General features: G+C 47.8%; 1 protein-coding gene across 5 annotated transcripts in view; it reads left to right on the top strand.

Annotated features, from left to right (window-relative positions):
• PODXL (podocalyxin like) overlaps positions 1-26229 on the top strand; it is a 56324-nt gene extending 30095 nt beyond the window's left edge. Inside the window, exons 2-10 of one of the 5 annotated variants that reach the window (XM_054656303.2) lie at positions 15071-15676; positions 16167-16259; positions 16909-17129; positions 17466-17543; positions 18851-18892; positions 19782-19929; positions 20187-20248; positions 20473-20640; positions 22002-26229. In XM_054656303.2, the coding sequence (XP_054512278.2) occupies positions 15071-15676; positions 16167-16259; positions 16909-17129; positions 17466-17543; positions 18851-18892; positions 19782-19929; positions 20187-20248; positions 20473-20640; positions 22002-22199 (1616 nt within the window). In that variant the 3' untranslated portion in view covers positions 22200-26229. Of the gene's footprint in view, positions 1-15070; positions 15677-16163; positions 16260-16908; positions 17130-17465; positions 17544-18850; positions 18893-19781; positions 19930-20186; positions 20249-20472; positions 20641-22001 lie in introns of all 5 variants that reach the window. The other 4 variants (XM_009454215.4, XM_003318802.7, XM_009454216.4 and 1 more) reach the window with 4 other exon arrangements.
• Positions 26230-26613: the final 384 nt, after the last annotated feature.

The raw sequence follows: 26613 nt of genomic DNA, 5'->3' as shown, positions 1-26613 counted from the left end.
GTGCTTTTTTTTTTTTCTGTAAAATGCATGTTTAATTTTTTTTCTGTTGGGTTGTTTTCTTAAGTATAGAAGTTTTGGGGGCATACCTACAATTTTTTTGGAAAAGCACTGTAAGGATGCTTTATTTATTTAATCATTTATTTATCAGATTAGACTCGTGGATATTTATTTTATTCTTGGGGTTCCGATCCAGTAGTTCTTGTTTTGTTGCTCAAATTGTTCCAGGTTTGGCCATTATGAGCTCTTTCCTGTTGACCCTCTTTCAGGTCTTTCAGGCTGAACTTGCCTTCCTCTTCATTTCATTTTTTTTTTTTTAGCACTTCTTTATTTTCTGACATTACAAGATGTTCCAGGCTTATCTTGCATTTTCCTTGTATCAGCATTAGAATCAAGCCCTTTCTCCAAGGAGCCTTGGTTCATTTCATTGTAGAATGGTATCAGAAACCAAACATGGACCTGGGTGTACCCTATGCTACTGGTTTATCACTGCTTCTAGATGCTTTGAGTGGACAGAGCTGGGAAATATACATTTGTTTAGTATGTATTCATTTCCTCATCTGTCATCTATTTGTCTATTGAAACATGAGTTCCGACTGACTGACATCACTGCCTGTCATCAAGCATCACAGGGCTAGCCTCCTCCCCACCTGTTTACTTATTTGTAACTTCTTTCTCCAACAGCTAGAAACCTGGCTTATGTTATCTATAATTTATTTAATTATTTGTTCAATCCTAGTATACATGTCAAGTAGGTTTGAAATTGACATGCCCTTGTGAGAAACATTCTTACTACTTAAAATACACTGTTTATATGCAGTTCGTTACAGTATCTAGTTTAAAAAAAAACTTTCCCAGAGTCAACTCTTGTTCTCCACCCTCTTCAGCGAGGTTAAATTATACTTTTTTTGTTTTTGTTTTTTTTTTGAGTTGGAGTTTCGCTCTTGTCTCCCAGGCTAGAATGCAATGGCACGATCTCAGCTCACTACAACCTCTGCCTCCCAGTTCAAGCGGTCCTGCCTCCCGAGTAGCTGGGATTACAGGCACGCACCACCATGCCTGGCTAATTTTTGTATTTTTTTTTTTTTGGTAGAGATGAGGTTTTGCCATGTTGGCCAGGCTGGTCTCGAACTCCGGACTTCAGGTGATCTGTCCGCCTCGGCCTCCCAAAGTGCTGGGATTACAGGTGTGAACCAGTGTGTCTGGCCATGTTATACCTTTATAATATAGTTAAATTGATTTTCGTAGTCTCCATTACATCCTAGGATTTCCTGGACATCTGAGATGATTATTTTTCTAAATTGACATTAAGTAAAGTTAATTCTTGGAGTACATAAATCTTTGGGTTTCAACAGATGCAGAGTCTTGTGGATCCTTGTGCATCACTCACTGTCCTAAAAATAATCTTGTATGGAGTTGAGGAGTCTGCTCCTCCCAGTTCCCTCAACCTCTGGTGTCTACCTATCTGTTTTCTATCCCTATCATTTTGCCCTTTCCATAACATCAAAATGGAATCAAATGCTGTGCAGACTTTTGGCTTCCGTCACTTAGCAAAATGTATTTAAGTCTTATCTATATTGTCACATGAATCACTAGTTTATTCCTTTTTATTGCTGAGTAGTCATTATATGGCTATATAATATTCATTCACTTGTTGAAGAATATCTTGGTGGTTCTCAGTTTTGGGTGATGGTAAATAAAACTGCTATAAACATTTGCATGTAGGTTTTTATGTGACTATAGGTTTTCATTTCATGTAGGTAAATAAGAATGGAATTGCTGGGTCTTATAATAATTGTTTGCTTCACTTTAAAATAAACTGCTAACCTGTTTTCCAAATTATCTGTACCATTGTGCATTCTGACCAGCAATGTATGAGAGATCCTGTTTAGCATTTGGGATCGTCAGTTTGTTTGATTTTAGCTATTCCAATAGGTATGTAATGGTGCTGCATTGGAGCTTGAATTTGAATTTGTCTAATGACTAATGAGGAGCATCTTTTCATATGCTTATTTGCCATCTGTATATCTTTGGTAATTTTTCCTTGGAGATCTTTTGCCTGTTTTAAAAAATTGGGTTTTTATTGTTGAGTTTTCGTTGTTGTTTTCTCTCTCTCTTTCTGTGTGTGTGTGTGTGTGTGTGTGTGTGTGTGTTTCCTGTTGAACTCAGTAGGACTCACAGTACAATGTTCAGTAGGAGTGGAAAGAGAGGACATCCTTGCTTTGTTCTCAAACTTCACAGCAAAGCATTCAATCTCTTCCCATTAAGTATGATGTTAGCTGTAGGTTTATTTGGAGACATCACTAATCAGGTGAGGGAAGTTCTTTACTATTCCTGGTTTGCTGAAAGGTTTTGTTTTGTTTTGTTTTAAATCATGAATGGATATTAAATTTTGTTAGATGGGCCAGGTGCAGTGGCTCACGCCTGTAATCCCAACACTTTGGAAGGTCGAGGCAGGTGGATTGCCTGAGGTCAGGAGTTCGAGACCAGCCTGGACAACACGGTGAAACCCTGTCTCTACTAAAATACAAAAAATTAACTGGGCATGGTGGCATGCACCTGTAATCCCAGCCACTCAGGAAGCTGAGGCAGGAGAATTGCTTGAACCCGGGAGGCGGAGGTTGCGGTGAGCCGAGATTGCACCACTGTACTCCAGCCTGGGCAACAGAGTGAGACTGTCTCCATCTCAAAAAAAAAAAATTTGTTAGATGATTTTTCTGCAAATATAAAAATAATCTTGTATGGAGTTGAGGAGTCTGCTGATCATACGGTTTTTCTTTTTCTTTTCTTTTCTTTTTTTTTTGAGACGGAGTCTTGCTCTGTTGCCCAGGCTGGAGTGCAGTGGCGCCATCTCAGCTCACTGCAAGCTCCGCCTGGGTTCATGCCATTCTTCTGCCTCAGCCTCCCAAGTAGCTGAGATTACAGGTGCCCACCACCAAGCCCGGCTAATTTTTTGTATTTTTAGTAGAGATGGGGTTTCACCGTGTTAGCCAGGATGGTCTCGATCTCCTGACCTCGTGATCTGCCTGCCTCACCCTCCCAAAGTGCTGGGATTACAGGCGTGAGCCACCGTGCCCGGCTCATATGGTTTTTCTTATTTTTAGCTTCTTAATGTGTTGAATTGCATTGATTGATTTTTCAAATACTGAACTGTCCATGATGAGCCTCACTTGGTCATTATGTCCTTTCTATGTAGTGTTGGATTTGATTAGTAATTAGGGAAATAAAAATTAAAACCACAGTGAGATACTACTTAGTGCCTACTAAAATGGCAATAATGGAAAAGATGATAACTGTTGGCAAGGATCTGGAAAAATTGGATTCACAAAAAAATTGCTGATTGACATGTAAAATGGGGTAGCCACTTTGGAAAATAGCTTGGCAGTCCCTCCAGATACTAAATAAAGAGTTACCGTATGACCTAGCAATTCCAATCCTAGGTATGTACCCAAGGGAAATTGAAAACATGTCCACATAAAAACCTGTGCACAAATGTTCATAGCAGCATTATGCATAATAGCCCAAGGGTTAAAACAACCCAAATGTTCATTAGCCGATTAATGGATGAGCAAAAATGGAAGCTCCATACTGTGAAATATCATTTAGCAATACAAAGGAGTAAGGAACGGACACATGCTAGCATGGATGAACCAGGAAAACAAAAGTGAAAGAGAAAAGCTTGAAAACACATCAAAGTGAAAGAAGCCAGTCACAGAAGACCACGTAGTGTATGATCCCATTTACATGAACTCTCTAGAATAGGTGAGTCCATAGACAGAAGTAGATTAGTGGCTGCCTACTGTGTGGCTTTTCTTTTGCTGTGTCTTTAGTGCGAAGGTTTATGTTAATCAAGGCACGAGTTAGGCTGGGCTTCACAATTTGTTGTTGCTATGAATACCTTCGGTGCACCCGGGGCTGCAAAGTCCTCCAGTAATATCTCTGTGGGTCCCTGCTTGGCTGTAGCCCATCCTTGTTTGCTGCTCCTCAAATAGTCTGCCTTTTGCGGCTCCCCCCAGCTGTATTCTACTGTTTTTATTTGAGATGCATCCTTGCCATGTTGCCCAGGCTGGAGTGCTGTGGCACAATCTCAGCTCACTGCAACCTCCACCTCCCGGGTTCAAGCGGTTCTCCTGTCTCGGTAGCTGGGACTACTCAGCATGTGCCACCACGCCTGGCTAATTTTTTGTATTTTTAGTAGAGACAGGGTTTCATTGTGTTGGCCAGGCTGGTCTCGAACACCTGACCTCAGGTGATCTACCCACCTTGACCTCCCAAAGTGCTGGGATTACAGGCGTGAGCCACTGCGCCCTGCTGCTCCACTGTTATTTTTTACTTCACACTTGCTGGCCTTGTGGAACAGGGGAGGGGACCATTTCCTGATGTTCTGTTTAAGTCTCACTCAGGCCCTGGGAAGCTGAGCTTGAGGGTGCGGCCTTCACTGGCATTCCTGCCTCTTCCTAGATGTTCGGGCTGGGTTTAGCCCACAGCTCTGCTTTGCTTCAGGAATAAGGAGCTGTTTTATCTTCCTATTCTCTTCCCTGGCTGCGGGAAGTTTCCGCCAGTGCCCTCAGGCTGTAGATGTTACTGACCTCCACCTGAAAAGCTTCTTTCCTGCCCTGTGGGAATGTGGTGGGTATGGAGTTTCAGCACCGGCTGTTTTCTTTCCCCAGCCAGCCCCACCCGCAAGGGTTTGCTTTTTCAAGGCTTCCTGTGAGCACCTGGCGGGGTTCCCAGGAGTAAACTGCCCTGTGTTGTGGACCTTACAATGCCTACAGCTCATAGGGCTTCACATTTTCATACTAACCCATACACAGCTTTTAGAAACTCATTTGAAAATTGTCTTTAATCAGCTGGGTGTGGTGGCTCACGTCTGTAATCCCAGCACTTTGGGAAGCCGAGGTGGGTCCATCACGAGGTCAGGAGTTCGAGACCAACCTGACCAACATGGTGAAACCCCTTCTCTACTAAAAATACAACCGGGCGTGGTGGTGCATGCCTATAATCCCAGCCACTCAGGAGGCTGAGGCCAGAGAATCACTTGAACCTTGGAGGCTGAGGTTGCAGTGAGCCAGTGAGCTGAGATCACACCACGGCACTCCAGCCTGGGTGACAGAGTGAGACTCCGTCTCAAAAAAAAAAAAAAAAAAATTGACCTTAATCTTCTTACTGAACTTTGTCCATGTCCCAGGTAAAGCAAGTGCACTCGGTCCGATTGCTCCCTGCAGTTGTCCATCTGTCTCCACTTTTCAGGGTCATTGTTTTCTTCATGACCTCAGGGCTCAAGAAAAGTCTTAACTTTTTGGCTTCTCAGCTTTTTTTTTTTTTTTTTTTTTGAGATGGAGTCGCCCAGGCTGGAGTGCAGTGGCACAATCTCACCTCAGTGTAGTCTCTGCCTCCTGGGTTCAAGCAAATCTCCTGCCTCAGCCTCCTGAGTAGCTGGGATTACAGGCGCCTGCCACCACGCCCGGCTAATTTTTGTATTTTTAGTAGAGATGGGATTTCGCCATATTGGCCAGACTTATCTCGAACTCCTCACCTCAAGCGATCGGCCCGCCTCAGCCTCCCAAAGTGCTGGGATTAAAGGCGTGAGCCACCGTGCCCAGCCTCTCAGCTTTTTTCTTGTAGTCAGAGTAGGAGCAAAGTTCTTTCCAGTCTCTGCTCTCATTAGCTGAAACTGGAAGTCCTATTGTTTCTTTTGATGAACACAAATTCTTAACTTTGACGCTAAATGTATCAGTCTTTTTCTTTGGTTTGCGCTTTTCATGTTTTGTTGATGGACGATTGTATATGAAACAATTCCTTTTACAGACACATATTAGAGCAGAACAGACTGTGCTACAGAAAGTTCATGTAAGGCCAGAATGATTTGATCTTTGAATCCTGTTTTGGAGTTTCTTTATGAAAAAAGTACCTATTCAATTTATTTTTTTCCCCTTTTTTGTGGTTTTATACCTTTATTTGACATATTCGACAGTCAGCAGTTATTTCTCATCCACACTGTCTATAGATTTTTGAAAGTGGTAACAGGCACGTGGGTAACCAAAGTATAGAGCTTGTTTGGTGAATCTTCATCCTCATTCTGTTTCCTGGACAACCGCACAGGGATAGGTATGGGACATTCTTTATTCCTTAGGCCCAGACAGCTTTGATGAGCCTGGTATCAATGCACACATCTGGAGTTCCCATCTCTTTCATGGCAAATTTCTGGATCTCTGTGAGTGCCTGAGGGGCATGTTGCTTGAAGCCCACTCCAGGAAGCTCTTGGGATTGTTGATGGTGCATTCTCGGGTCACCACCTCGTTGATGGTAGAATGGCCTTTCTTCTCACCACCCTCTTCGCAGGAGCCATTTTACCGCACCCAAGTTGGAAAGGCTCAATTTCTTTATGATTATAGGATAAATGATTATTTCCATTTTCCTTGAGTCACTCTGATAAGTTTTTTTCTTTCCCAAGAAATTTGTGGCAGGGCACAGTGTCTCATATCTGTAGTCCCAGCACTTTGGGAGACTGAGGCAGATGGATCCCTTGAGCCCAGGAGTTTGAGACCAGCCTGGGCAACATGGTGAAACCCTATCTCTACAAAAAATACAAAAATTTTAGCTGAGCATGGTGGTACATGCCTGTAGTCCCAGCTACCCAGGAGGCTGAAGTAGGAGGATTGCTTGACCCCAGGAGGTTGTAATGAGCCAAGATCACACTGTTGCATTCCAGCCTGTGGGACGGAGTGAGACTCTGTCTCAAAAAAATAAAAAAAAGAAAGAAATTTGTCTGTCTCGTCTGCTTCAAATTTATAAATATTTGCCCATAAGGTATTATGCTTTAAATAACTATTACTATTTTTGTACCTCACATTGTTTACTTACACCTTTGGATTTTTTTTTTCCCTTTTGATCAACCTCTCCAAAGACTTTTTGGCACTTTATTAGCCTGTTTAAAAAAACCAATTTTTGATTTTGATATGTGCTATTGTATTTTGGTTTCTATTTCTTTGGTTGTTCTTTCATTCCTCCATTTTTTTCTTTAGGTTGTTTTGTGGCTTTCTATTGTTAGATTGAAGGTGGTAGGTAGGGGACCAGGCCTGGGCTGGTCTTAAAGGAGGACAATGGAAATTGGAGCGCGGCTCACACCCTCAGAATGCCTGTTCCTGCCCCCACCCATACCTAAAGGTCTCTAAGAGAATTAGTTACCCGAGATCAGCTGAGTGAGGAGTGCAAAAACCAAGCCTGGTTTTATATGATTTGGGATAATATGCTAGTACCAGCCCAAACTGGACAGTGACAGGAGAAAAGCTCTATATCCTGAAGGGTGGCGTAGAAAGAAAATTCTCCCAGTGGCCAGGACTTTAAAGAATACATTTCCTGGTCTTTTGTTTTTGAAGGAAAGGTCCACTGAGGCGAGGCTCTGAACAGATTCATCAGCAGGAGCTAATCATTTTTAAAACAATGCTAGGGAACTCAGAAGGAACAGCAATGGAGAATCAGTGTGACTTGGAAGGTTAGGCAGGCGTGTGGAGGGACCCACAGGGATAGGTCTGGAGTGTGAGGATATTTGCCTGCGTCTAGAGAAAGGCTCTGGGTAATCAGATGGGCAAGATGACCCCTTCAGCATATCAGTTTTCTTCTCCATCGCCTAATGATGGCGCTGTGGATCCGTGACCAAGTGGCCGTGGTGGAGGGCGGCCCGTTCTGGACCTGCGTGTGCCCTCCAGGCTGCCACGTTTCTGTCAGCAGCGCCGTTTCTGGACTTCCAGAATGCTTTATTCACCATCACAATTACCCCACAGACCATAGGCTTTACCAAGGAGCTCACTCTATGGCAGAATAAGTGGCCTGTTAAATTTTATCAGACTTAGCCTGAACCCTACACGGGGCTAAATAATGAAGCAGGAAGGAATATGGCTAGAACCCAGGGGATTCCCCGTGGTGCCAGTCATAAAAGTAAATGGAAAGACCTCTTACGGACAGCATCCTTAAACACTCTCATCCCCAATAAAAGCCAGTATCCAATACTAATGTTGCCAGTGGTGCAAACTGATGCTCGATGATGGTAGAAGTGATGACCTCATCAGACCCGTTCAGGAGAAGAGGTCTTGAGCACTGTTTCTGACTTATGCTTGATTCTTTAGCCACCTCAAGTATTTTATTAGCCAACGCATTATCTTTTTAATACATTACTTTCTCTTTAAAGCAGACAGAGTTAATTTCGAATGTTTGAAAGACTCCTGGTATTTTCACGAGGATATAGGAGAGCAGATCAGGAGAGCGAATGGCATTCCCCCCCAAAAAAGACATGTTCAGGTCCTAATCTCTGGTACCTGGTACCTGTGCAGGTGACCCTACTTAGAAATAGGGTCTTTGCAGATGTAATCAAGTTAAGATGAAGTCATGCTGGATTAGGGAGGGCTCTAAATCCAATGACTGGTATCCTTATAAGAGGAGAGACATGCGGCCGGCCCCGGTGGCTCACACCTGTAATCCCAGCACTTCAGGAGGCTGAGCAGGGTGGATCGCCTGAGGTCAGGAGTTCGAGACCAGCCTGGCCAACATGGTGAAACCACATCTCCGTTAAAAATACAAAAATTAGCCTGGTGTATTGGTGTGTACCTGTGGTCCCAGGTACTTGGGAGGCTGAGGCAGGAGAATCGCTTGAACCCACAAAGCAGAGGTTGCAGTGAGTGGAGATTGCGCCATTGTACTCCAGCCTGGGTGACAGAGACTCTGTCTCAAAAAAAAAAAAAGGGAGAGTTACACAAGGAGGAAGGTCTTGTGTTGATGGAGCCAGAGATCACAGTGACACAGCTACAAGCCAAGGAGTAGCCAGGATTGCTGGTAAGAGGCAGGAAAAGAGTCTTCCCTGGTGTCTTCGGAGGGAGCATGGCCCTGCCAATTTTGGACGTCTAGCCTCCAGAACCACGAGAGAATATATTTATGTTGTTTGTAGCCACCTAGTTTGTAGTCATTTGTTAACGCAGCCATGGAAAAGAAATGCACGATTCATTCAAGGAACGCTGAGTCTGTGAAAACATCGAGTTCTGGGACCTGGTTGACTGGCTGCGTTCTCTATCGTTGTGAGTCAACACAGTTCCCAGTTTGCGGGCCCTACACCTAGGAAGTCAGTGAGCTGCCCGTCCATTCTGATCCTAAAGAGCACACAAGCTGTTAGCTGCTGCTCGAAATAGCCTTGGTTAGACCACTGTGATCGCCACGCTGGTCTTGCTGCCCACTGTGGAAACACACACACCTTTTTTCCTGGAAACGAAATTCTGTTATTTTCTCTACACTAAGGAACCTGGTGTCCATCCCCACTGAAATCAGCAGCATTTCCTATTAACATACCTGACCAGTGAAGGTCAGCCACAAGAGTTCTCAGAACATGTGAATAGTCCTCTTAACAATATCCCAAATGTAATCAAATCCAAGCCACTATCAATTATAAGATGCACTATTATTTTATGAACCACTTAGAAAAAAAGCCAGGCATGGTGGCTTGCACCTGTAATCCCAGCAATTTGGGAGGCTGAGGTAGAAGGATCACTTGAGCACGGGAGTTCGAGACCAGCCTGGGCAACATAGAGAGATCCTGTTTCTACAAAATTTCTCAGGTGTCATAGTGCACACCTTTGCTCCCAGCTACTTGGGAAGCTAAGGCAGAAGGATCACTTGAGCCCAGGAAGTTGATGCTGCAGTGTATCATGCCACTGCACTACAACCTAGGTGATGGAGCAAGACCCTGTCTCAAAAAAAAAAAAAAAAAAAAAAAGAAAAAGAAAAAAAAGAAAGCACCACAGTCAAAGCGTGACCCACAATTATTTATAATACATTCTCATTTCAGAGACATGGAAAGATGTGAATCTCAGAAGTCATGAATTATGTTGCTTAAAGCCTTGTAAAGGGAGTGTCATTTGAGTTCTCATGACACACCAGAGCATGAGTGAGCAGGACATACATGATAAACACTCTGTTTCTCCAAGACTTTTTTTTTTCTTCTGAGACACAGTATCTCTCTGTCTCCCAGGCTGGAGTGCAGTGGTGCTATCTCCTGGGTTCAAGCAATTCTCCTGCCTCAGCCTCCTGAGTAGCCAGGATTACAGGCATGCGCCAACACGCCCGGCTAATTTTTGTATTTTTAGTAGAGACGGGGTTTCACCATGTTGGCCAGGCTGGTCTCGAACTCCCGACCTTGTGATCCGCCTGCCTCAGCCTCCCAAATTGCTGGGATTACAGGCGTGAGCCACCGTGCCCAGCCAAGACTTTCATTTCTTCCTATACATTGTTCCAGGGAATTTCTGACAACTCAGCTTTATTTAATGTAGGTTTCCATTGAGTCCAGGTTTCAGTCATCCAACTAAGAAAGCAATGAGAACTACCTGTAGCTGCTTGAGTCAGCATATTGGATCCAAAACCTACGGTATGCATACCCATACTGGGTAATTCAGCCTGATGTAAAATTATCATCATCCTCCTTTTGATACAGCACCCTTATGTTAAATATCCATAAATATTTGCAAGTTTTTTTGTAGATATTTTTAGTGTGTGAGCCTTCTCCTAGGTCAGAGTCTGTGTTTTTCCTCCTGGGACATATTGGAATCTGACTGTTGTTATAGGTATGAAGAAAATAAAGAGCGGTGGGGATCATGATGAGATTTGGCTTTCGGTGCCAATAAGCTGAAGCGAGGTTATTGAGGATCTTACAGGAGAGCAGTGGTAGAGCTTCCTGGCAAGTGAATTCCATTGAAGATGGAGATTTATGGGTAGTCTGATTCATCTACACCCTCTCATGTCACCATTTAATTCTCTAAGTTGGCCAGGCGCGGTGGCTCACGTCTGTAATCCCTGCACTTTGGGAGGCCAAGGTAGGCGGAATATCTGAGGTCAGGAGTTCGAGACCAGCCTGGCTAACATGGTGAAACCCCATTTCTACTAAAAATACGAAAAATTAGTTGGGCATGGTGGCGTGCACTTGTAATCTCAGCTACTTGGGAGGCTGAGGCAGGAGAATCGCTTGAACCTGGGAGGCTGAGGTTGCAGTGAGCCGAGATCGCACCATTGCACTCCAGCTTGGGCAACAGGAGCGAAATTCTGTCTCAAAAAAAAAAATTCTCTAGGTCCTATTTTCACATAAGAGACCTGGTGAGCTTATGAATTAAGTTAACACCCTAATTCAGCAACTCACGGAATTAAGCTTTTAAAGTCTTTTAAAGGGCCCTCTCAGCCCTTCAGCTGCAAACAAAGAGACTCCTTGAATGTGTTCTTGGAAAGTCTCTGGTTTTCAGTCTGTGCTTTTATAGGAGGTTTAGGAATTTGAATTTGTTGTTCTCTTTCTTGAAACCAGTAGTTTTTACTGGCAGTGATTTTGTCACCCTCAGGAGACATTTGGCAATATCTGGAGACATTTTTCATGGTTACAACTGGAAAGGGGCGTGCATGTGTATTACTTGCATCTAATAGATAGAGGCCAGGAATGCTGCTCAGCGTTCTGTGTATAATGCATAGGACAACTGCCTATAACAAGAAATATCCAGTTCAAAATGCCAATAGTTTCAGAGTTGACAAATCCTGTTTTAAGCTGTTCACCACTGTAAGAAGCAACCATCCAGGGCTGGGTGCCATGGCTCACACCTGTAATCCCAGCACTTTGGGAGGCCGAGGCTGGAGGATCACTTGAGCCTAGAAGTTTGAGACTAGCCTGGCCATTATAGTGAGATCTCATCTCTACAAATTAGAAAAAAAAATTAGCTGGGTGTGGTGGTGCGTGCTTGTGGTCTCAGCTACTCGGAGGCTGAGGTGGGAGGACTGATTGAGCCTAGGAGGTCAAGGCTGTAGTGAGTCCTGATTGTGCCACTGTACTCCAGCTTGGGCAACAGAGCAAGATCCTGTCTCACAAACAAAACAAAACAAAAAACAATCATCCCACAAATTTCTTAATTCCCTAAATATGCTGATATAGTCCCTTAGCAATCTAGTATCTTGCCAGATGACACTATGATGCCATCAATAGTAAGAAGCACTGTTACTTTATGAACTACTAAGAAGAAAAAATGCCTGTCAAACCCTCACATTGCACTGTTCCCCCCGCCCCCCCCCCCCCCCCCACTTTTTTTTGGAGACTGTGTCTCACTCTGTCACCCAGGCTGGAGTGCAGTGGCACAATCTTGGCTCACTACACCTCCACCTCCCAGGTTCAAGCTATTCTCCTGCCTCAGCCTCCTGAGTCGCTAGGATTACAGGTGCCCGCCACCACGCCTGGCTAATTTTTGTATTTTTAGTAGAGATGAAGTTTCACAATGTTGGCCAGGCTGGTCTCAGGTGACCTCAGGTGATCCACCTGCCTTGGCCTCCCAAAGTGCTGGGATTACAGGCATGAGCCACCGCACCCAGCCTGTATTGCTTTTTAAAACACACTTGGTGAGTGTGCCTTTCATACTCTGGCAGCAGCCACTGGGCCACACCAAAGCCACTTCCTGGGCACTTCACTCTAGATTAGAGGTGATAATGTGACTGCTTATCCTTGAGATATCATGGGACACTTGCAAGTATTCCTTAATACTTGCAGAATTTTGACTGCCCTTTGTCCCCAGTAAGGCCTGACAACCAATCCTTGAAGTCTTGCTGCTGGCGGCTACTCCTGATAAACATTTCTGCTTTTCAGTAGCAAAATGTGTGTGTAAAAGATATGGGGATACTGTCCAGTGTATGGAGTAGCTGGGATTGCTGGAGGCCACATGCAGGGCTACTTTGAACCTCACTCAAGCCAGGCTGTAGATTCAGGGAGGCCAGCGCTGCTTACCCATGCCAAGCACTAGGTGGCGCTGCGGCCCAGGATGAGTGCTTGGCCTCACCTCCATGCATGATGTCACCACTCCTGCCTGCAGAGCCCTTCACGGCTGGAATGAGACTGCACGTTCATGGTGGCACTGCCACCTGCTTATGCTCATCCCAGGGGAGGCTGGCAAGGCAAAGAGCTGGCATTTTCATAGGAGCATCACCATAGGAGGCAGATTCTGCTGCCATCAAGTCTCATGGGGTGCGGAACTCCCAAATATAGAGAAATGGTATGGGTGCTGGCTGGCACAGAGAACGGGATGCAGCCATCAGCCCCCTTCCCACCACTCCCTTCTGCTCCAGACGGAAAACTAGGAATCACCTTAGATTCTCTTCTTCCCTCACTTAGGACATCAGCAAGCAGTTGATCTCCAAAACAGTCTTGACTCTCTCCACCTTTTGTCTCCAGTGTCAATAGCTTCCTATGGCCAACCCTGTTCATTCCATCTGGATTACTGTGATTGCCTCCTAACTTCTCTTCCCTCTTCCACACACTCTTCTTTCCAGTCTGCATTCCCCAAAGCAGCAGGAACAGGTTTCTCTGTAAGTCATCCTATAAAACTTCTGTGCTTTAATGCCTTCAGTGGCTTCTTTTTTGCACCAAGAATAAAATCTGGAATCTGCATGTTGGCCTCTGAGGAGTATGATCTTATGTCTCCTTCTGCGTAGGATGTGGTTTTTTTTTTTTTTTGAGACGGAGTCTCGCTCAGTCGCCCAGGCTGAAGTGCAGTGGTGCCATCTTGGCTCACTGCAACCTCTGCCTCCCGGGTTCAAGCCGTTCTCCTGCCTCAGCCTCCCAAGTAGCTGGGATCACCACGCCCAGCTACTTTACTACCATCACCACGCCCAGCTTATTTATTTTTTATTTTTAGTAGAGATGGGGTTTCTCTATATTGGCCAGACTGGTCTGTAACTCCTGACCTCAAGTGATCTGCCTGCCTCAGCCTCCCAAAGTGCTGGGATTAAAGGCATGAGCCACCACACCCGGCTGAATGTGATTTTTAAGAGGGCCTTTTATTCTCAAAAATGTCTGGTTTGGACGCTCAGTTGCTGTCACTGTCATAAGACCCTGCATTTTCTCAGCCCTGAACCTGACCCCTCCTTACCAAACTCCATTCCTGCTTGTCTTCTGTCAGCTCCTTTCCCTACTCGGGGGCTTTGCAGATTCTGTTCCTTCTGCTGGGGACACTTCTCCTCCCATTCTTCACACAGCATTCTCCTTGCTATCCTTCAGGGCTTAGCTTAACCATCATCGCAGAGATGCCTTTCCTTCCCTCATTCGACATGGTCCCTCCCGCTCGTCTCTGCATCATTTCCTTCCTCACTTCCTCCGTGTAGTAAGCAGATTTGACGGCTGCTCTGTCCAGGTGGTTAGTCTCTGCCTCCCCACCAGAGTGTTAGCTTCTTGAGGGTACGACTCTCTGTGTCGTGTTCACCATTGTGTCTCCATTGCCTGACACAGATCCTATTTCCTCAAGAAATGGCAGGTGAAGCCACCATGCTGCATGCAGTCTGGGCACTCGGCCTTTCTTTCTTGGCACAGCTCACCTAGTACTGAAATAGTAATTTGTGTAATTTCAGTTTATCATCAGTTTCTCCTGGATATAACTTCCATGAGAACAGGGCCCATGTCTTTTTTGCTTAAGCTCAGAACAGGGCCAGGGCAGTTCAGGAAGCATTAGTCTGTGGAATTTTCTGTGGGCCACGTGCCTGGGAGCTGGGGAGGAGGAGACAGAGGTGTTCCTGGCAGCTGGTTCTGGGGTAGCATATTGAGAAACTTAAAGGGGATGTGTGTGGGGCTGGACGGGGAGGGCAGGGCATGCATGACAGCCTCCACGTGTGGTGGGCCTCATTGGCCTGGGCTCGCCTTCAGCAGAATTTTGCTTTTCTGACCCTGCTGCACTCCAAGCTGCCCTCTTAGAGGTTTCATGCCAGGCGCGGTGGCTCACGCCTGTAATCCCAGCTCTGAGGGAGGCAGAGGCGGGAGGATAGCTTGAGCCCAGGAGTTCAAGACCTGCCTGGGCAATATAGCAAGACCCCATTCTCCACAAAAAGGAAGAAGAAAAAAAAAAGACAGAAAAAAGAGGTTTCTTGAACCTCCGAAAATTCTGGATTCCCCAAAGACCCAGGCCTTTAGCAAGGCAGACAGCAGGGCTGCGAGCAAGGCCTCTGAATCCTGGGGAAGAGCTGGAGAAGCGTGGTGAGGAAGCCTCCCAGCCCTAACTCCATTCTCTGTTGTCTTTACAAACAGCAACCCAGACTACTACGGACTCATCTAACAAAACAGCACCGACTCCAGCATCCAATGTCACCATCATGGCTACAGATACAGCCCAGCAGAGCACAGTCCCCACTTCCAAGGCCAACGAAATCTTGGCCTCGGTCAAGGCGACCACCCTTGGTGTATCCAGTGACTCACCGGGGACTACAACCCTGGCTCAGCAAGTCTCAGGCCCAGTCAACACTACCGTGGCTAGAAGAGGTGGCTCAGGCAACCCTACTACCACCACCGAGAGCCCCAAGAGCACGAAAAGTGCAGACACCACTACAGTTGCAACCTCCACAGCCACAGCTAAACCTAACACCACAAGCAGCCAGAATGGAGCAGAAGATACAACAAACTCTGGGGGGAAAAGCAGCCACAGTGTGACCACAGACCTCACATCCACTAAGGCAGAACATCTGACGACCCCTCACCCTCCAAGTCCACTTAGCCCCCGACAACCCACTTTGACGCATCCTATGGCCACCCCAACAAGCTCGGGACATGACCATCTTATGAAAATTTCAAGCAGTTCAAGCACTGTGGCTATCCCTGGCTACACCTTCACAAGCCCGGGGATGACCGCCACCCTACGTAAGTAATGCCTGGTTTTCTTCAAGCACCAAGAAACTTTTCAGGGCCAGGCGTGATGGCTCTGAAAAGGCTCATGCCTTGTAATCCCAGCACTTTGGGAGGCCAAGACAGGTGGATCACCTGAGGTCAGGAGTTCGAGACCAGCCTGGCCAACATGGCGAAACCCTGTCTCTACTAAAAATACAAACATTAGCTGGGTATGGTGGCGGGCGCCTGTAATCCCAGCTACTCAGGAGGCTGAGGCAGGAGAATTGCTTGAACCTGAGAGGGGAATAGTTTCTATTTCATACCTATTTATTTATTTATTTATTTTTGAGATGGAGTCTTGCTCTGTCACCCAGGCTGGAGTGCGGTGGCATGATCTCTGCTCACTGCAACCTCCACCTCCGGGTTCAAGCAATTCTCCTGCCTCAGCCTCCCGAGTAGCTGGGACTACAGGTGTGCACCAGCACACCAGCTAATTTTTTTTTTTTTTTTTTTTTTCAAGTAGAGACAGTGTTTCACCATGTCAGCCAGGCTGGTCTTGAACTCCTGACCTCGGGTGATCTGCCCACCTTGGCCTCCCAAAGTGCTGGGATTACAGGTATGAGCCACCATGCCCGGCCGATACCTGTTTACTTACTTACTAACTTATTATTTATAAGAGCTTGTCTTAACCTAGTAAATCAATTTCAAAATCTACCTATGGATCAAGAGCCTTAGGATCATGGCCCATCTCAGACCTGTGGACCCAGAGTTTCTGAGCGCTCCTGGTGATGTTGCTGCATATCAGAGGCATATGGTCTGAAGTCAGCAGGCCACCGCTCCACAGGAGGGTGCCACACAGTAGGAGTGCGGGCTCCGGCTGAGATAATCCTGGCTTTGAATCCCTGCCCTACCATTGTTGGCACAGGAACTCAGGCAAATCACTGAGCCCCTCGGAGCGTCAGTTTCCTTGTTTATGAAATAGGGATGATGCCGATTCCTTCCCCAGAGGATTGTGAGGATTCAGTAGGAAAGTACCTTTGAGGCACCCAGTCCCTTGCACAAAGTAAGTGCTCAGTGAACATTTGCTGCGGCTGCTGTGACTTTGCCGGGTTATTCCACTGGCTTGTCATAGGAGTCCACTTCTTCCGTCTCTGTGGGAGGTAAGACCAAAGAACCTGGGAGAACTATTAGAGCAAGAAAAGATTGTCCTCTTCTCGCAAGGGTGCACTCATCTTTTCTCATTACCCTCGTTTTCCCAATGACAGCGTCATCGGTTATCTCGCAAAGAACTCAACAGACCTCCAGTCAGATGCCAGCCAGCTCTACGGCCCCTTCCTCCCAGGAGACAGTGCAGCCCACGAGCCCGGCAACGGCATTGAGAACACCTACCCTGCCAGAGACCATGAGCTCCAGCCCCACAGCAGCATCAACTACCCACCGATACCCCAAAACACCTTCTCCCACTGTGGCTCATGAGAGTAACTGGGTAACTCCAGCAGGGGTGGGGCAAGTAGGAGAACCCAGACTCGGGTAGAAGAGGCTTTAAGACAAGGTTTTCTGTTCTTTCCTCCAACGCAGGGCCCCTGGCTGGGGCTTTGAGCAGCACTTACCCATTCCCTCCTCCCTCTCCCTGGTTAGCCTGGTCCTGGCTTGAGCTGCCCTCAAGCCACGCAGCCAGGACATACCTGGCTCTGGAATGGGTCCAGCCATGCCTCCAGCTTGCCATGAACTCTTTCCTATCTGGGTCACCCCTTAGTTGGGGGGAAATGTCAAAGATTCCATGACTATTAGCCCAAACCTTAATCTCAGTGGCTTCTTCCAGGCAAAGTGTGAGGATCTTGAGACACAGACACAGAGTGAGAAGCAGCTCATCCTGAACCTCACAGGAAACACCCTCTGTGTGAGTAGCTTGCTGATCTGAGCCGCCAGGTGCAGGCTCACAGCAGGGCTGAGGGAGGGAGAGGGAATGTATGTTCTTTCTAGGTGCATTTTTAAACATCTTTCTAAGGTGCATTTGCTTTCTGGCCCTCATTTCTTCCTAGTAGGAAGTGGTCCTTTCCCATCTTACAGAGCAACAGACCAAGGTTTAAGACTTCTCTAAGTCAGGACACACCCACAGGACTGAACCCCCCCCCCCCCCCCCACCCCCCGGTTTCCTCGGCTTTCACTGTGTGACTATTTCCAGTATGCTGAGTTGAGGGACCCTGATCCTAGTTCCTGTTTGCCCCTAGCTCTGGGAGTGACTTTGGTGAGTTGATCTCTTTGGGTTTCAGATGTCTCAATTGAAAATGAGAGGTGAGGCCAGGTGTGGTGGCTTACACCTGTAATCCCAACACTTTGAGAAGCTGAGGCAGGAAGTTTGCTTGAGGCCAGAAGTTCAAGACCAGCCTGGGAAACATAGGAAGACCCTGTTTTTACAGAAAGAAAAGAAAAGCAAGAGAAAATGAGAGGTGTAGTCTGTCTGCTTTAATCGTCTGTGGCTTCACATTTCCTGGTCTGTGGACTATCTGAGAGCCTTGATGGACAAACAGTGCTGGGAGATTCTCCCTCTAACCTGAGGAGCTGATGGGATGGGTGGGAGAGAAAAGGGCCCAGGAATGCAGGAGCCACTGCCAGCATTTCTCCAGTCTGGGTGGTGAGCGTGCGTGTGAGCACACCTGTGTGAGGGAGGTAGCAGGGTGTGAGCAGCCTTCAGGCCACCGGTCTCCATGGGTCCAAAGGCTTTGGTCTGGGGAGTGTGCGCTGTGCACACTCAGTAAATAACTGCTGAGCGCGGCAGGTGCTGGAGATGGCTGGCTCACTGCTGCCCTCTCCCGGTCAGTGCCGGTTTTTTGCAGCCACCCCCTAGGAACTAGAACTAGAACAGACCTGAACACGGTGTCTATAGATAGGATGGAGAATTTGGGCTTACAACACTTTAATGCTGCCTGAATTTTCTGCAGTTGTTTTCTTTTGGGTGTCCATTATGCTGGCATTTTCCAAGTGAACTTTACAAAAGCCTACATCTAGACCAGAGTTTTAAAAGGGAGCAGTGTTCTCCTAGGGCTGGGCTTATTGGACAAGGCAGGCATTGCATGATATGGGCTCTGGGGACAGTCAGGTGCCCGCCCAGCCTTTCCTCAGACCCTCTTTTTGGATGTAGCTTGGTAGGCTGTGTGATTGTTTGTGAGACATGTTTTTTGTTTTTTTTTTTTTTTCCTTTGCTAGAAAAGGAAGATGGAAAACCCTGGATCCCTTCCTGATGTCAGGGTGGGGAATTACTAAGCCTAAGGAAATTCTGGTAGAAACCTTAGGGGTAGTTTGTATGGGTTCTGTGCTAAGCTATCCCTAGAGTCCTTTTCTTTGTCTTAGTCATTTATTCCAGAATCAGGTCAGAGAAGCCCCAGGGAGGGGTGCCCCTAGATGGCATGGCAGGACTGGATACATGCTGCCCACACTTCTCCCCTCATCCTCAGCTCTAAAGCCACGTCAGCCACAATCTTTGTTCTTAGAGCTAAATAAGACCTCCTCCAAGATATCCTAGGGGTAGCTTCAAGATCCCACCTGTTCCCCTACTCAGTGGAGCCCCTTCCCTGTCAGCCTGTCCGTGGCTTCAGAGCCAGAGGCTCTGCCTAGGGCAAGGGCACATGTATTTCAGCTTTGGGGGTAGAGACCCTTCTGCAGAGAGCTGCAGCCTCCCCACCTGATTTCTCTGAACTGGGCATGAAAGGCTGGTGAATGGGAGTTTAGGGGGAATTGGAGTCTCCCTGCAGGCTTTGGGGTAGGGTTGCTGTGCAGTGCCCCCTCTCTAGCCCTTTCTAGGGAGGGAGATGAAAACAACCCCCAATCCGCAAATAGCTTGGAGGGAAAAAAGGGGCACTAGGGTGAAAGGAATGAAAGGTGCAAGCATAGACCAGATAAACACAGTGCGGGGAACGGGCTGATGGGAACGAGACAGAGGCGGCAGGAACTGGCCCAGGAGAACAGCATGCAACCCTTGATTCCTGGCAGGCCTGCGTGGAGCACCAGCTGGGGCTGGAGAGGGAGGCAGGTTCTAGCACAGCAACAGCACTCTCCTGACCTTAGCTGGAGGGCAGCCCCACAGGCCTAGGCTGCTGTCACGCTCCCCGCGGAGTCACCTGCGCTCTCCCCACCATAGGCAGGGGGCACTTCGGATGAGAAATTGATCTCACTGATATGCCGAGCAGTCAAAGCCACCTTCAACCCAGCCCAAGATGAGTGCGGCATACGGCTGGCACCTGTTCCAGGAAGTCAGACCGTGGTCGTCAAAGAAATCACTATTCACAGTGAGTGGAGGGCAAGGGGGCCTGGGCTGGGGCCTGCATGGGTGGGAATGGGGGGCATGCAGAAGCCACATTGGAGGGTGGGTCACAGTGGTGCCCCTTCAGTTCCCTAAGAACTGTCAAGCCACACCCCCTCCCAGGTCACCCGAGAGACACTCAGGAGACTGAGATATGGTGCGTCCCTCTCTTGGGGCGCAGTCCCCGTCCCCCACTGCCTCGCTCTGGGCTGGGCCATTGGGCATCGTCTCCCTCTCCCACAGCTAAGCTCCCTGCCAAGGATGTGTACGAGCGGCTGAAGGACAAATGGGATGAACTAAAGGAGGTAAGCGGCCCCCGAAGTGTGGGGACAGAGTGGCTCCGAAGCCCCTTGTGGGAGGTCTGGTTACTCCCCTCTCTCTGTGGGGAGGAACCCCATCATGTGCCTGCATGTAGAAGAGGGTGGCGGCCCGGACCCTAGCAGACTGCAAGCGGAGGGGCTCTACAGTGAAGCCGGGGGCTGAGGGAGAGAGGATGCCCCCAGCCTGTTCGCTGCCACTTCCCATGCAGGCAGGGGTCAGTGACATGAAGCTAGGGGACCAGGGGCCACCGGAGGAGGCCGAGGACCGCTTCAGCATGCCCCTCATCATCACCATCGTCTGCATGGCGTCATTCCTGCTCCTCGTGGCGGCCCTCTATGGCTGCTGCCACCAGCGCCTCTCCCAGAGGAAGGACCAGGTAAGCAGCTGTTTGCAGCCACACAGGGGAAGCAGCCCAGGTCACCAGAGGAACCCTCCCCTTGTGATTCCCGAGTTGCAGAAAAGGAAAGGGAGCAGGCCCTGGACCCTTTCTAACAGGCAGAGGCCACCCCTGATAGGCAGCCGCCTCAGTCCACAGAGCATTACAGAGGCAGCGTGGCAGACGACAGAGCGTGGGCTTTGGAGTCAGGAAGACTTATTTATTTTTTATTTTATTATTATTATTTTTTTCAGACAGGGTCTTGCTCTGTCACCCAGGCTGGTGTCACCCACTGCAACCTCAAGTGATTCTTGTGCCTCAGCCTCCCCAGTAGCTGGGATTACAGGTGCCCACCACCACGCCCGCCTAATGTTTGTATTTTTAGTAGAGATGGGGTTTCGCCATGTTGGCCAGGCTAGTCTCGAACTCCTGACCTCAAGCAATCCGCCTGCCTCAGCCTCCCAAAGTGCTGGGATTACAGGTGTGAGTCACCACGCCTGGACTGGAGTCAGGGAGACTTGGTTAGTCCTGGCCCTGACCTTGAGGAAGTCAGTCAGATGAGCTCTTTGGGCATCAGCTTCCTCATCTGCACAGCAGGGATAACCTCCTTGCAGAGCTGGTCTGAGGATTCATTGATAGAAGCAGGCCTAGGTGTTCTGTCTAACCAAAAATTCTTCTGCCTACCTTACTAGAATTCCCGCCGTGATGGTGCCACCCAGACCCTGTGGTTCTCACTCCTGCCTGCACACAGTGGGGAACTTTAGAAAAATTCCCTTGCCTGACTGCCTCCCACACCAATTCAAACAATCTCTGAGTCCATCAGTGTAGTTGTTAAAAGCTCCCCAGGTGATTCTAGCATACACTCAAGGTTGTGTTTGAGAGGGACAGAAAGCGCCTCTGCCAGATGGCTGCTATCTGCCGCAGGGATGGTTCTAGAGACACCGTACCCATCCTGCCCAGGCTTGAGAGGGTTCAGTCACGCAGCCCGAGAGAGGTCATTTTTTAATAGTGTTTTTCCCATTCATTATGATAGGTGAGGTAGGTGCCTGGAGAGGAGGTTTTGGGGGAAGGGATGAAGGGGAGGAGAGAGCTTAGAGGACTCTGGAGAACAAAGTCCATCTCCACTAACTTCACAGGTTCTGCCACCAGGGTGAGGGTGAGGGGCAAGTCTTTGTTCCCAACTAGTTCCGGGCAGGCTGAGAGCCAGAATGACCACCAGGAGCAGCCAGCCCCACAGGCGAGCAATGAGGGCCTGCTTTAGCTACAGTGGGGCTCCTGAGTGGGAGGGGTACGTACATGCGCTGTATTAAGCTCAGAGCCCTCTGAAACCCCCTTCTCACCGGTCACCTTCCCCACTCTAGCAACGGCTAACAGAGGAGCTGCAGACAGTGGAGAATGGTTACCATGACAACCCAACACTGGAAGTGATGGAGACCTCTTCTGAGATGCAGGAGAAGAAGGTGGTCAGCCTCAACGGGGAGCTGGGGGACAGCTGGATCGTCCCTCTGGACAACCTGACCAAGGACGACCTGGATGAGGAGGAAGACACACACCTCTAGTCCGGTCTGCCGGTGGCCTCCAGCAGCACCACAGAGCTCCAGACCGACCACCCCAAGTGCCGTTTGGACGGGGAAGGGAAAGACTGGGGAGGGAGAGTGAACTCCGAGGGGTGTCCCCTCCCAATCCCCCCAGGGCCTTAATTTTTCCCTTTTCAACCTGAACAAATCACATTCTGTCCAGATTCCTCTTGTAAAATAACCCACTAGTGCCTGAGCTCAGTGCTGCTGGATGATGAGGGAGATCAAGAAAAAGCCACGTAAGGGACTTTATAGATGAACTAGTGGAATCCCTTCATTCTGCAGTGAGATTGCCGAGACCTGAAGAGGGTAAGTGACTTGCCCAAGGTCAGAGCCACTTGGTGACAGAGCCAGGATGAGAACAAAGATTCCATTTGCACCATGCCACACTGCTGTGTTCACATGTGCCTTCCGTCCAGAGCAGTCCCGGGCAGGGGTGAAACTCCAGCAGGTGGCTGGGCTGGAAAGGAGGGCAGGGCTACATCCTGGCTCGGTGGGATCTGACAACCTGAAAGTCCAGCTCCCAAGTTTTCCTTCTCCTACCCCAGCCTCGTGTACCCATCTTCCCACCCTCTGTGTTCTTACCCCTCCCTACACTCATTGTTTGTTCCCACTTACTCTGTCCTGGGGCCTCTGGGATTAGCATAGGTTATTCATAACCTTGAACCCCTTGTTCTGGATTCGGATTTTCTCACATTTGCTTCGTGAGATGGGGGCTTAACCCACACAGGTCTCCGTGCGTGAACCAGGTCTGCTTAGGGGACCTGCGTGCAGGTGAGGAGAGAAGGGGACACTCGAGTCCAGGCTGGTATCTCAGGGCAGCTGATGAGGGGTCAGCAGGAACACTGGCCCATTGCCCCCGGCACTCCTTGCGGAGGCCACCCACGATCTTTGGGCTTCCATTTCCACCAGGGACTAAAATCTGCTGTAGCTAGTGACAGCAGCGTGTTCCTTTTGTTGTTCACTGCTCAGCTGATGGGAGTGATTCCGAGACCCAGTATGAAAGAGCAGTGGCTGCAGGAGAGGCCTTCCCAGGGCCCCCCGTCAGCGATGTGTCTTCAGAGACAATCCATTAAAGCAGCCAGGAAGGACAGGCTTTCCCCTGTATGTCATAGGAAACTCAGGGACATTTCAAGTTGCTGAGAGTTTTGTTATAGTTGTTTTCTAACCCAGCCCTCCACTGCCAAAGGCCAAAAGCTCAGACAGTTGCAGACGTCCAGTTAGCTCATCTCACTCACTCTGATTCTCCTGTGCCACAGGAAAAGAGGGCCTGGAAAGCGCAGTGCATGCTGGGTGCATGAAGGGCAGCCTGGGGGACAGACTGTTGTGGGAACGTCCCACTGTCCTGGCCTGGAGCTAGGCCTTGCTGTTCCTCTTCTCTGTGAGCCTAGTGGGGCTGCTGCGGTTCTCTTGCAGTTTCTGGTGGCATCTCAGGGGAACACAAAGCTATGTCTATTCCCCAATATAGGACTTTTATGGGCTCAGCAGTTAGCTGCCATGTAGAAGGCTCCTAAGCAGTGGGCATGGTGAGGTTTCATCTGATTGAGAAGGGGGAATCCTGTGTGGAATGTTGAACTTTCGCCATGGTCTCCATCCTTCTGGGCGTAAATTCCCTGGGATCAAGTAGGAAAATGGGCAGAACTGCTTAGGGGAATGAAATTGCCATTTTTCGGGTGAAACGCCACACCTCCAGGGTCTTAAGAGTCAGGCTCCGGCTGTAGTAGCTCTGATGAAATAGGCTATCCACTCGGGATGGCTTACTTTTTAAAAGGGTAGGGGGAGGGGCTGGGGAAGATCTGTCCTGCACCATCTGCCTAATTCCTTCCTCACAGTCTGTAGCCATCTGATATCCTAGGGGAAAAGGAAGGCCAAGGGTTCACATAGGGCCCCAGCGAGTTTCCCAGGAGTTAGAGGGATGCGAGGCTAACAAGTTCCAAAAACATCTGCCCCGATGCTCTAGTGTTTGGAGGTGGGCAGGATGGAGAACAGTGCCTGTTTGGGGGAAAACAGGAAATCTTGTTAGGCTTGAGTGAGGTGTTTGCTTCCTTCTTGCCCAGCGCTGGGTTCTCTCCACCCAGTAGGTTTTCTGTTGTGGTCCCGTGGGAGAGGCCAGACTGGATTATTCCTCCTTTACTGATCCTGGGTCCACTTCACCAGCCAGGGCTTTTGACGGAGACAGCAAATAGGCCTCTGCAAATCAATCAAAGGCTGCAACCCTATGGCCTCTTGGAGACAGATGATGACTGGCAAGGACTCGAGAGCAGGAGTGCCTGGCCAGGTCGGTCCTGACTCTCCTGACTCTCCATCACTCTGTCCAAGGAGAACCCGGAGAGGCTTTGGGCTGATTCAGAGGTTACTGCTTTATATTCGTCCAAACTGTGTTAGTCTAGGCTTAGGACAGCTTCAGAATCTGACACCTTGCCTTGCTCTTGCCACCAGGACACCTATGTCAACAGGCCAAACAGCCATGCATCTATAAAGGTCATCATCTTCTGCCACCTTTACTTTGTTCTAAATGCTCTCTGATAATTCAGAGAGCATTGGGTCTGGGAAGAGGTAAGAGGAACACTAGAAGCTCAGCATGACTTAAACAGGTTGTAGCAAAGACAGTTTATCAACTCTTTCAGTGGTAAACTGTGGTTTCCCCAAGCTGCACAGGAGGCCAGAAACCACAAGTATGATGACTGGGAAGCCTACTGTCATGAGAGTGGGGAGACAGGCAGCAATGCTTATGAAGGAGGTACAGAATATTCTTTGCGTTGTAAGACAGAATACGGGTTTAATCTAGTCTAGGCACCAGATTTTTTTCCCGCTTGATAAGGAAAGCTAGCAGAAAGTTTATTTAAACCACTTCTTGAGCTTTATGTTTTTTGACAATATACTGGAGAAACTTTGAAGAACAAGTTCAAACTGATGATACATATACATATATTTTTTTGATAATGTAAATATAGTGACCATGTTAATCTACCCTGCACTGCTTTAAGTGAACATACTTTGAAAAAGCATTATGTTAGCTGAGTGATGGCCAAGTTTTTTCTCTGGACAGGAATGTAAATGTCTTACTGGAAATGACAAGTTTTTGCTTGATTTTTTTTTTAAACAAAAAATGAAATATAACAAGACAAACTTATGATAAAGTATTTGTCTTGTAGATCAGGTGTTTTTTTTTTTTTTTAATTTTAAAATGCAACCCTGCCCCCTCCCCAGCAAAGTCACAGCTCCATTTCAGTAAAGGTTGGAGTCAATATGCTCTGGTTGGCAGGCAACCCTGTAGTCATGGAGAAAGGTATTTCAAGATCTAGTCCAATCTTTTTCTAGAGAAAAAGATAATCTGAAGCTCACAAAGATGAAGTGACTTCCTCAAAATCACATGGTTCAGGACAGAAACAAGATTAAAACCTGGATCCACAGACTGTGCGCCTCAGAAGGAATAATCGGTAAATTAAGAATTGCTACTCGAAGGTGCCAGAATGACACAAAGGACAGAATTCCTTTCCCAGTTGTTACCCTAGCAAGGCTAGGGAGGGCATGAACACAAACATAAGAACTGGTCTTCTACACTTTCTCTGAATCATTTAGGTTTAAGATGTAAGTGAACAATTCTTTCTGCCAAGAAACAAAGTTTTGGATGAGCTTTTATGTATGGAACTTACTTACTCCAACAGGACTGAGGGACCAAGGAAACATGATGGGGGAGGCAGAGAGGGCAAGAGTAAAACTGTAGCATAGCTTTTGTCACGGTCACTAGCTGATCCCTCAGGTCTGCTGCAAACACAGCATGGAGGACACAGATGACTCTTTGGTGTTGGTCTTTTTGTCTGCAGTGAATGTTCAACAGTTTGCCCAGGAACTGGGGGATCATATATGTCTTAGTGGACAGGGGTCTGAAGTACACTGGAATTTACTGAGAAACTTGTTTGTAAAAACTATAGTTAATAATTATTGCATTTTCTTACAAAAATATATTTTGGAAAATTGTATACTGTCAATTAAAGTGTTTTTGTGTAAACTGGTTCAAGCTCTAGTAGTTTGCTCGGACTTAAAGCCTTCACTTGTGTATGAGGCTCATCGCCAAAGTGCCTGAGAATGTCGGCTCACACCCGTAGCACAGGAGCCTCCGTGCTGAGTTACACTTGTCCAACTCTGCAGGCAAAGAAATTAGGCAAGAGAAGGAGAGAAACCGGAAGAAAAAAAAGGGGGGATCCTAAAGGTGGTTATGAGTCTTTATGTTACTCAAGCTATCCTAGTGACTCTAAAGAACCTCACTTTCCCCTAAGATGACGTTGTATGTTTCGCTGTCTTCCTTCCCTCTACTTCTGCCTCAGATACATTGTGAATCACCACTATCAGAAATCCCCAAGAGGGCTGCTGAACATTGATCAGGTATGAAAAC

The sequence above is a fragment of the Pan troglodytes genome, chromosome 6 (genome assembly GCF_028858775.2).
Source record: "Pan troglodytes isolate AG18354 chromosome 6, NHGRI_mPanTro3-v2.0_pri, whole genome shotgun sequence".
Classification (NCBI taxonomy): Eukaryota; Metazoa; Chordata; class Mammalia; order Primates; family Hominidae; genus Pan; species Pan troglodytes.
This window is presented reverse-complemented; position numbering and strand designations above follow the sequence as displayed.